At 37.4% G+C, this 12,002-nt stretch overlaps 1 protein-coding gene across 1 annotated transcript in view; it reads right to left on the reverse strand.

Annotated features, from left to right (window-relative positions):
* ITK (IL2 inducible T cell kinase) overlaps window positions 1-12,002 on the reverse strand; it is an 87,780-nt gene that overhangs the window by 55,034 nt on the left and 20,744 nt on the right. The window contains exons 2-3 of the mRNA XM_044661755.1: window positions 6,612-6,716; window positions 1,616-1,697 (exon numbers count right to left, since the gene is read on the reverse strand). Coding sequence (XP_044517690.1) covers window positions 1,616-1,697; window positions 6,612-6,716 — 187 coding nt within the window. The remainder of the gene's footprint in view (window positions 1-1,615; window positions 1,698-6,611; window positions 6,717-12,002) is intronic.

A 12,002-nucleotide genomic window follows, 5' to 3' on the forward strand; every position in this document is an offset into this window, starting at 1 on the left:
TCATTGAACTTGGAATTAGAGGTTGTTGTTGTTGTTCAGACATTTTTCAGTCATATCTAACTCTTTGTGACCCTCTTTGGGGTTTTCTTGGTAGAGATACTAGAATGATTTGCCATTCCCTTCTCCAGCTAATTTTACAGATCTGGAGTTGGAGTAAACAGGATTAAGTGACTCGTCCAAGATCATACATCTAGGAAATATTTCGGGTCAGAAGTGAACTCAGGACCATACGTTTTCCTGACTCCAGGACTGGTACTCTATCCACTATCTCACATAGCTGCCCTGGAATCAGAGGACCTGAATCCAAATCTTGGCTCTGTTATTTACTCACTTGGCCAACTTGGAAAGTCTTTTAATCTCTGTGGACCTCAATTTCCTGACTTGTAAAATGAAAGGAAGGGATGGTGATATCATACTCAAATAGAAACATCCTTTTTGGGTGATGTTGAATTAGAAAACCATAAATTAAAATTATTTATGTTGTATTTTGTTAAACATTCCCAATGATATTCACTGTTGGTAGTTTTTTAGGAGGTATGTAGTCTATTAGTCTTGAGTTTGACACCTGCTCTAAATCTCTGATCCTATGATCCCTATTACATCGATGTTATCTAGGGAATTTGTCAGTGAAAGAGCCATAGGCTTAGGAGCTCTGCTATCTAGTCTCGATTCCAGGACTAACTTTAGTTAAGATTGGGACAATCCCTTCAGCTTCAGTCTCCTTGTCTATGAAATGAGGGGGCAGATATCTCCTAGGGTCCTTTACACCTCTAACATATTATTAATCTAATTTCTGTTGGCAGCTCCCAATAGTCAGGAATGGCTTTGTTTCCATCTGGTTTTAAATCTGTCAAGCACCCATTCAGAATCAAGCTTAATAAATGCATTTATAGGTGGTCTGAGAAAACCCAATTCTAAGAGGATGACTGTAGATCTCCTATGGTTAGAAGTCAAAGTCAACAGTTATATAGAAGTAGAAGTAAAAGAGATTTTTCTTGAAAATAAACAACAAAACAAAGTCAAAGAACACTGCTCAGTTTCTGCCTCTAAATCATATGTTCTTCTCCAGCAAAACTTGTGAGTATAATAAGTTGTGATTAAATAAGGTAATCTCAGGCAAGAACGTACTTTATTCCTGATAGAACCTTATTTAATTGGTTCTTCAGAGAGGCCATGGGACCAAGCTAAAGGGCTGGGATGTACTGTCGAGAAGACATGGGTTCAAGTTTTACATCTGACACTAGCTGTGTGACCACAGGCTGATCTCTAAGATTATTCTATGTTATTATTCTATGTTATTATTCTATCTGTGTTGGTAAATTAAGTTTCCCTTACTGAAAAAAATCACAGAGCTCTCATATGGTGTTTAAACCTTTATTTCCTGTCTTACAGTCAACACTATTGTGTACTGGCTCCAAGGCACAAGAGTGATAAGGGCTAGGCAACTGGGATTAGGTGACTTTCCCAGGGTCATACAGCGAGGAAATGTCTGATGACAGATTTGAACCCAGGAACTTCTGTGTCTAGGCCTGGCTCTCAATCCACTGAGCCACCTAGCTTTTTTTTTTTTTTCTCCTGCTTTTATTATTTTAATCATAGATGTGAGCTTGGTTACCTTCTTTAAGGGCCAACACCCATCTCTGTCGACTTTCTCGATCTGGAGCGAATACATATAGGAGATAATTATCATGCACCACCTGCAGTGGGAGAGATGCAGCAGAATTAGTAAATGTAACACAAACCTGTTGGCTGACAACAAGATTTTTTTTTCTTCGTGACATTTTGCCCGTTTTTTTAGATCAGTACCTTAGACTGTTTAGTCTCAGGATTCTTTTATACTCTTAAAAAATATTATTGAAAGGGGGCACTTTTGATAGAGAGCCAGGCCTGGAGTTAGGAGGATCAGGGTTCAAATATGACCCGAGATAACCTCCTAGCTGTATGACCCTAGCAAGATACTTAATGCCAATTCCCTAACACTTACTGCTCTTCTGACTTAGACTTGTTATAGATAAGATTTAGAAAAAATTATTGAAGACTTCAAAGAACTTTTGTTTATTGGGGAATAGCTATCAATATTTGCCATATTAGAAATTTAATTTAAATTAACTTAAATTAAATTAAAATGTCTTATTTTATGAAAATAGTTTTGACCTTGTAGACTCTCTGAAGAGGTCCCAGGGACCCCAGAGGTCTTCAGGCAATTTTGAGAACTTCTGTTCTTGCGTTTGGCACTATATTGATAAAACATTTGGATCCTGAGATATCATCATGAAGGGATTAGTTTGCTGGACTTGGAGTCAGGCAGGCCTGGCTTAAAATCCTACCTTTGACTGGGAATGCCACTTAACTTCTCCATTCTTCTTCTTCATTTTCTCATCTGTAAAACTTGGGTGATCACAGTACTAGTATTTATCTCACAGGGCTATTGTAAGGCTCAAATGAGATAAAGAATGTAAAAGAGTTCAGAAACTCTAAAATGCCACAAAAATTCCAAGTTCTTTTAAAATGACAGCTGGTAGGGAGCAGTTAGGTGGCTCAGTGAATTGAGAGCCAGGCCCAGAGATGGGAGGTCCTGGGCTCGAATCTGGCCTCAGACACTTCCTAGCTGTGTGACCTTGGGCAAGTCACTTAATCCCCATTGCCTAGCCCTTACCACTCTTCTGCCTTGAAACCAATACACAGTATTGATTCTAAGATGGAAGGTAAGAATTAAAAATAATAATAAGAAAGAAAGAAAGAAAGAAAGAAAGAAAGAAAGAAAGAAAGAAAGAAAGAAAGAAAGAAAGAAAGAAAGAAAGAAAGAAAGAAAGAAAGAAAGANCTTCTGAAAGCCTTATGATTCCCTACAAATACCCACATCTAGGATGTCCTTGATTCATTAAAAGATAATTTTCATAAAGATTTTGTATAGGTTGGCAGATAAGCACTGAGAAGTCAGACAGTGGTTCATGGTTTCTCATATGTCTTCATTTTTTTGTTCTTAATAAGAGTTGAGGTTTTTTTCTTGTCCTCAGTGTCTTCCCCTCCTTTAGATTCCTTGTATATCAGTATCCCGATGCTCTCCCAATTGTCTTCTAGAATTTGTGTGTACATATATATATATATATATATATATATGTATATATGTATATATAAAAGCAGATACTTTCCTAGTCTTCATTCTCTTTATTACTATTTCTTCTTCTCCAATAAGCACATTTGAGATTGTGATGTTAGGGTCCAAATATAGTGGCTCCACTATCCTTGCTAGAGGGAAAATTTTGTTATAGTAGTCATTATAGCTTCTTTCTATTTTCCACTTTTTTTCTTCCATCTTTCTTATTAAATGCCCTTGACATAATTTTGCTAAAAGAATCTTTAGTCAAGCTTTCTTTAACCTGGTCTTACTTTCCACTTTCAGGAAAGAAGCTACTTTATTGAATAATTCTGCTCACAATCAATCACTATCCTTCATGAGATTTTACAAATGAATTTATCTTGTAAACCAGTATTGCATGTAGCTGCCATCTCTCTGTTTGAAAAATAGGTGCTAACCAAGACTCTTTCTGGGCTCTTTTTGCCTCTGTTGTGGCAATCAATTTACAGTGGTTAAACTTCTGTATAAAACTATGTTGGCTTCATTTCTGATATAAAATTGCGTCAATGTCATGTGAGATATCCATTTCCTCTAGCTGCTTAAGGGTGGGCCTACTATTTCATGGTTCCAGGCAACTCTCATTGAGGAAATTCCTTCAACCATTATAGATCAGTATCATCTCTGCAAAGGACAGTGTTCCAAAGCTACCTGGAACACTAAAAGGTAAGGCTATTTGCTCAAGATCATACAGCCAATATGTGTTATAACCGTAGATCTTCCTAAAGTTGAGTCCAGTTAGTTCTCTCTCTGCTTGCCTCACTGCCTCTTTTCAATGCTAATTACTTATTTAAGTATGTCAGGATTGAATTGTTTCATAACTCCATATCTTTTTTTATTATGATTTTCCCCCTTTTACTTTGGAAAAATATTGCTAAATGAAAGCATGGTTCACAAGACACCAAGACACCTGAGAGAAGCAAAGAGCAGACTTGCAAGGTTGGATTTGTCACATTTAACAAGTGACTTCCCACACAACACACTTTTAAGTTTAATCTGCATTATTAACATTTTTTTAAATGTCTTAACTTTAGGCAATTAGCAGTACAACAAATCAAACCCTGATTTGTAGTATTTGCTTATTTCCAAAGTATAAATGCTTACATTGAAAATTTAATAAATGACTGTTGTGAACTGGTTCAAAGGCACCAAAAAATTTCATTGCATGGGATATCTTGTTATCTCATCTTGTAGTTTTCATTATTAGAATTTGCAAAAGACAACTCTCAAACTAATTGAAGTTTATGCATCAATAATAGTCACTGAGGATAAGGAGGTGGTATAGGAATTCTAAAAAAAATTGATGACATTTTCTAAAATAAATCAATATATACTCTGGTATTTGGTGACTTCAATGCAAAGGCGAGGATGGTAAGAAACATAGGATTTGGGGATAAAAGAAGATAAAAATGAAATAATCCCTATTCTCAAGGAGTTTATGTTGTATTTAAGGAGATATGCATTTATAAATACATAGAAGTATTAATTAAATACATATAAGAGAAGTACAAAGGGATGGTGGGAGATTGGTAGCAGGTAAAGTGATCAGGAGAGGCCTCATGTAGAATCTTATATTTGAGCTGAGCTCTGAAAGAAATTAGGAATTAATTATGACTTCAAAAAACTGATGATGAAATATAACTCCCACCTCTGGGCAGAGAGGTGCCAGACTAGAAGTAGAGAATCAGACATGAATTCTCAAACAAAGGCAGAAGAGAAGGCTTCTCCTGGGGGCAGGGAGGCAAGAATTAGCATGCAGGGAGAGACAGGAGGAAAAAGAAGCCTCAATAAACCATATTTTTAAAAACAGAAGAAAAAAGAAGAACAGAAGGGGACTCAGTGATTATTATTATTCTTTTTTAAAAAGCCTACATAATAGAAACTCACAGTTTCTTATATAATCTTTCTCTTCCAGTTTCTTATATAATCTTTCTATTGATAGAGATGAAAGTCTCTTTTTTTTAACTCTTAACTTCCATCTTAGAATCAATCTGTTTGTATTGGTTCCAAGACTTCTAGGCAATGGGGGTTAAGTGCCTTGCTCAGCGTCACACAACTAAGAAGTTTCTGAGAACAGATTTTAACCCAGAACCTCCCCTCTCTATGCCTGACCCTCAAACCAATGTGCTACCTAATTACCCCCATCAGAGTCTATTTTTGCTGTTTCTTATCCACAGCGTTTAGTATAGGGCCTGACACATTTAATAAATCCTTGTGGATCAACTGACTGTCCTTCATATCTTTTTCTTTTCATTTGCAAATGATTGCTAAGTTCACAATAGAAAAAATAATTTTAAAAAACTAGGATTCTAAGCTGTGGAGGTAAAGGAATGCATTACAAGTATGGGGAGCTTGAAGAGAGGGGCAGACAGCCTGTGCAGAGGACATAGGAAGGGAATGGAGTGTCATGTATGAGGACATGAGAGAAAGGCAGTTTGCTTGGACAGAAAAATATGTAAAGAAATAGGATATATTTTAAGGCTAGAAAGGTAAATTGGAGCTAAGCTATGAAAAGACATTAAATGTCAGGCAGAGAAGTTTATATTTAATCCTAGAAGTAAGAGGGAACTACTGGTACTTAGTGAACAGTTCAGTGGTATAGTCAGACCCATGTCACAGTAACATCCCTTTGCAGCCATGAGAAGGAAGGATTGGAGAAGGGAGATCCTTGAGGCAGTTGGAGACGATGGTGACCTAACATGGGAGCTCTGAATAAAACGCAGACATGTGCTGCTTATGAAATCTAGTCTTTTTCACTCGGTAATACTGAAGCAAGATTAACCTAGGGTTCTGCTACTAGTTTAGCTGTGTGACCTTGGGCAAGTCACATTTCCAAGGTTCTATGACTTCTATGATAGCACCCTCTCCATTGCAGAATCATTGGCCAGGGACTGCCTGATTTGCTACTGTGGAACTTGGGACTCCATCAAAAGAGGGACCCCTTTCAACAGAAAGGTAAAAAAAAGTTCTGGATGTAATAGCGATAACATCTTCAACCACATTTAGCCTGTGATCTCTGAAATTGAAACTGGCTTTGTTACTTGTAGTCCATCAATGAAAAAGAGAACACAGATATCTAAGAGCCTTTTCTACGGAGCTCACCAGTAGATCCAGCTCTAGGTGGCTTAGTTGGCAGAGTGCAGGACCCTAGAGGGGGAAAACTCATCTTCTTCAAATCCAGTCTCACATACTTAACTGTGTGACCTTGGGCAAGTCACTTAAAGCTACTTGCCTCAGCTTCCTCTTCTGTAAAATCAGCTGAAGAAGGAAATGGCAAACTATTCTAATATTTTTGCCAAGAAAATCCCAAATGGGGTTATGAAGAGTTGGACATGACTGGATAATGATTGAATAAAAATAACAACAACAAAAAGACCAGAGTCCGTATCTCTATGTCTACATTCTCTAATGATAGAGCCCAGTCACTGTGGTGCTATCAGTGAGAGGTCAGCTGTTCTATGACTTATTTGACTTACTTGGAAGGGATATTTATAGTGGCAAGGGATGCTGATATCGCTCTTCACAATCTCCACACATTTGATTCTGGAAAGTTCAATGGAACCCTTCAAAGTTCGCTTCTTCTGTGGAGAGAAAATCATAATTCTAATTAAGCAAGCAAAAAATTCAAGAGATCTTCTATCCAGAGCACTTCTGAATGAGGGAATGCTGTGATAAAGAGGAAAATTCTGAATTTGGAGTCAAGGGGCCTGGGTTCAAATTCTAGCTCTTTTGTTTTCTACCTTGCCTATCAGCTAGGTAAAGCAGTTGGATAAAGCATCATACCTGAAATCAAGAAGGACCTGTCTTTGAATCTGGTCTTAGACACTATCTATATGACAGTAGGCAAATCTGGTTCAATTTCCTTATCTGTAAAACCAAAAATGACTTCTAAAATCCCTTTCAGTTCTAAACTTCTGATCCTATGATTAAAAATTCTCCATTAGCTTCTTCCTTTTCCTCCTCCAAACCTTAGCTTTCCCTGGACAACCCTTCCCTTCACCAAAATTACTATGAACTGGTCCATCTCCATCCTTCTATTTCAGCAAGAACGACTGTTTTCCATACCAAGTACACATGCTGCTGTTGGTGGCTCATTATAGGTAAGACATGCTCTGAGTTGTTTTCCCATTAGTGATGGTGATAGATTTGTGAGGGTCATAAAATCAGATATAAAACTGGAAGTAATTTTAAAGGTCTTCCAATCCAACATTTTACAGGTGAAGAAACTATAGCCCAGACAGGAGAAATATCTTGTCCAAAGTAACCCAGGTAATAAGTGGAAGAGCCAGATTTTGAACTCAGGTCCTATGACTACAAGGGCAGTAATCTTTCCAATGCAAAATACACAGTATTTTACAAAATTACCCTTTCAACTAATGAATCATGTACGAGAGGCAGGCAGTTGAGGTTTTGGATAGGCACAATCTATGGTCATAAGCACAATAAAGCTAACGGGTTTACTTATGGTGCCAACCCATTGCCTCATTAGTTAAAAAAATTTAAGTCATATGTAGCCCTAAATAACATGTGAGTTAGACAAAGTTGGCACAGTAGCATTTCTCATCACTTTCTATAACCTTCAGGTACCACTTACATGCCTTTGACTATGTTACCATTGTGGTATTGCAATTGGACTTATCTTTCCTTTACTATACATCACATCCTATACCTTTTCCTCTGTTAGATCCCCATCAAAACTCACCCATCCCCTGTGTTCTATTTCCCAGGGGTCTTTTTATGCTAGCCTGACAAAGTAATCCATATTAGGATGTTTATGACTTCCTTAGCATCATCAGTGGAAGTTGTTATAAAATAGTTGTTATCCCATTGATTTGACCAAATTATTTATAGGGCAAGCCAGAGTATTTTTACAGTATCATGGTTGCCCTATACTAAAAAAATTGTAGGAACAACTAGCCCCCCTATATTCTTGCCCCCAAGAAATCACTAATGGGGGCATTAAAAAAAGAGGTTGATTAGTGTTGCCCTAAGTGAGCAAGACCACGTTAGAATGTAATAGATTTCCCCTCATTAGAAGTCTTCAGACAGAGATTGAATGAATTTATTAGGGATATTGTAATAGAAGTTCTAATTTCAATACAAGTTGAATCAGATGACCTCTGAGATAGCTACAGCTTCATAAAATGAAAATAAACCAGGATACAAAAAGTAGTACCTTTGTCATCGACTTATTTCGTGACTTTAGATAAGTCATTTTATGTCTCTCTGGGCCTTTTTCCCCATTTGTAAAATGATAAATGTTAGGTGAACACAAAGTCCCTGATAGCTCCAAAGAGTCCATGGACCCTACCTGGAGGATTATTAGTAGCTGCCTCTATAGGAACCTCTGTGAGCACACTGACTGTCTCCTCAGACTCAAGTTAGCATTCTCTTTTGGGTCTGCCACAGCTGAGATTAAACACTATTGCTCTCCCCATAATCATAGCTCTTTAGTACAGTTGATCTGAAATAGCTTCCAAAACCGGCTGAGTACAAAAGATTGTTTTCCTGCATCCATCAGCCACTACCCAGAAATGTGACCCATAGACTTTTGAAATTAAAGAAGTCACAAGGCTTCCTGTCCCATATCTCTGTTGTCCATTTGATGGCATATCTGATGCAATGAAAGTAAAGGAAGTGGTAGCAACCTTGATATCTCTGTGGATGTTTGGGTATTTGGGGACAAGTTAAAAAACATTTTTTAAACCTTTGCCAGTTTGAAAAGCCAATGTGGATGCTTCTACATTTCTTCTGATTAATGCCTGATATCTTTCTCCTTATCCTCATCATCTTTTATTTTATTTCTATTTTTATTTAAATAAGGGTGGGGATTGGGAGAAAAAAGGAGGGGTGAATAAGATGGATAATTTCATTAGAATTTCCAGTGAGGGAAGCTACCTCTACTAATGTGTAATGGCAGCACCTTCTTTGCAGTTGCTGAGTTGCTGAGGAAACTGAGAAGTTAGGGGACTGGTTCAGGATTATATTGACTGTATATAACATGAGTTGGCCTTGAATCTAGGTTTCCCTAAACCTAACCAGAACTCCGGTCACTGTACCACACTGTCTCTATTCTCCCTATTTGTATGTTCTTCATCTGAACCTTCATCATTAAAATTCTCAATGCTTATTGCGATAAGTGATGAACAGGAGGATTTCAGAAAACTATGGAAAGACTTGCATGAGCTGATGCAAAATGAAGTGAACAGAATCAGAAGAACATTGAACAAATAATGGCAATATTACATGACGATCAATTGTGAATGCATTTAGCTATTCTCAGCAATACAATGATTTGAGATCATTCTGAAGGACTTATGATGAAAATGCTATCCACCTCCAGAAGAAGAACTGAGGGAATCATTATACTTTCTTTGTGGTTTTTTATTATATGTTCCTTCTATCACAACATGGCTAATATGGGAATATGTTTTGCATGTATAACCAGTATCAAATTGCTTACAGTCTCAGGGAAGGAGGAAGAGAATTCAGAACTCAAAATTTGAGAAAACCAATGTTAAGAATTATCTATACATGTATTTAGTAAGATATTAAATAGTGGAAAAAGAAGATTTAAACAATAACAAAATTCTCAGTGCCAAAAACCTCCTCAATATCTCACATATAGGAAGCACATGATTCTTTCAAGACAGTGACATATAAGGATCAGTTGAGGTACTGGAGATGTTTTCTTCCTGAAATTGTGGGGAACACAATAGTTGGCTCAAGTATTTAAAGGGCCATCATTAGTGATTAGATTAGAACTCATTATTCAAGTGGAAGTAACAGAGACCAATTTAAGTTTGATGCTTAGGAAAATTTCCTAAATGAGAGCCCTCCAAAAGGAGAATGGGCTGCCTTAGGAGGTAGTGGTTTCTCCATCATTAGAGGTTTTCCAACTTTGGCTAGATGATCAGGTGTTGCTAAATACAGTGATTAAATGGCACTGAAGTCCACTTCAATCCTCAATTTCTGTGATTTTATGATTCTTTGAGCACTGGGGTGGTAGAAAGAACAATGGGAAAAGTAATTAATAGGTTTTGGTTGTAGTCCCAGCTCTATCACAAGTCTGTGTGACCCTGGGTAAAATCATTTTTGCCTCTGTGGCCTCATTTTTCACATCTCTAAAATGGGAAAGATGGGCAAGATTAGATGCTTCAAATCTTTGCTGATAGACTCCCTCCCATGTATAAAAGTCTATGATGATATCAGCCTGGATACTTCCAGGAGCTATGTAAATAATGCTTGAAATATAGAAGATGATGTTAAATGATGGTTTGAAGGTCTGGATTAGAAAGAAAAGTCAATATGGGAAGTTCTAAATTTCAGGTGAAGCCTCTTCAGTTCAAATACAAAAGATCTATCTTTAGGAATAAAAACTTACTCTCCAAGGAGTTTTCAATATTCTTTTTTAAGTGGAAAGCTAAACCAAGACTGTGGTTGCCCTAAGACTCAAGCCAGCCTGTCTTATAAAGCTTGCCTTCCTAATGAATTCATTGCTCTATGTTTGAATGAGCTTAATACAGTAGCCTCGACATCCTTTTTTTATTATTATTATCATCTGACTGTTCCAGTTTGCCTTTAGAAGCCATTCTAAGTTGTCTTTGTACTCGATCACAATTTTCCCTGTGGTCTTTCCTGATGCAATACTGAGTCCTGATGCCTTAGAAACAACTAGCCAACTGAGTGAACAACTGGTCAGGAGACTAAACACAATCCAGTGTCTGGGAAGTGTCTATTGCCCTGTAATCTCCCCCAAACAACCATGCTATTTCTGAAAATGCCAGGGTAAAATCATCCAAGAAAAACAGTAAAAGTTCACTCCCATAAGCCAGAGGGAGCCCAAGCAAAACCTGCCTTTGGTTTTCTGTTTGTTATTCTGTCTGCATAGATCAGAATTATATTGTCTTTGGGACTCATCTCTTTCATCAGCCGGGTGCAGGGACAGATCATATTTGGAAACTAACCTCAGGGCTCCCTGTAGGATACTTGACATGTATGCATCACAATTCAGAGATGAAGTAGTTATGTCCATATGCAAGCAAAAATATGCATTCTATGAAAATGGATCTTTTTCATCCTCTCGAGTGAATTTGTTGGGTTGCAGGGCTCAGTGGATAGAGGTCCAGCCTTGAGAGCAGGAAGTCCTGAGTTTAAAACATGCCTTCAATATATGCTAACTAGGATACCTAGACTTAACTTCTTCATGTCCCAGAAAGTTCTCTAAAAGAATCAAGACACATAATAATGGATAAAACACACTACTCATCTCCTGACAAAAATGTGATGGAATCAAGGTGTAAAATGAGATGTATGTCTAGAGGGGATGACCAATCTGGTAATTTGTTTTTCTTGACTATGCATGTTTATAACAAGGGGTTTCTTCTCACACTCCCCCAAGGAGAGGGAGAAAAAATGGATTTTTATTAATTATTTAAATTTTAAAGCATTTATTTAAATTAAAATTGAAGGTATAGATAGGTTGCAAATATGTAGTGGTGGAGGGAGTTTCTATACTAAGAGTTCCCTCATCAATGAAATCAAACTTTTCCTTATAGACTACAGGCTGGATTCAGTTCCATAGCCCTGATTTGTTACTGTAGATTTACTGCTATAGTCTTGTCATTAATAGCCTGTCACTTCAAGCCATTTAAAAATAGTTTTCTCAAGGGGCAGTTAAGTAATATGGAGGACAGAGTACCAGATCTGAAGTTGTGAGGACCTGGGTTCAAACCTGACCTCAGATACTTTCTAGCTTTGTGACCCTGGGCAAGTCACTTAATTCCAGTTGCCCATCCCTTGCTACTTTTCTGCTTATAAGAGATACTAAGACAGAACATGTGTTTTTTAAAAAAAATGTTCTGCCA

Source organism: Gracilinanus agilis, chromosome 2, assembly GCF_016433145.1.
Source record: "Gracilinanus agilis isolate LMUSP501 chromosome 2, AgileGrace, whole genome shotgun sequence".
Classification (NCBI taxonomy): Eukaryota; Metazoa; Chordata; class Mammalia; order Didelphimorphia; family Didelphidae; genus Gracilinanus; species Gracilinanus agilis.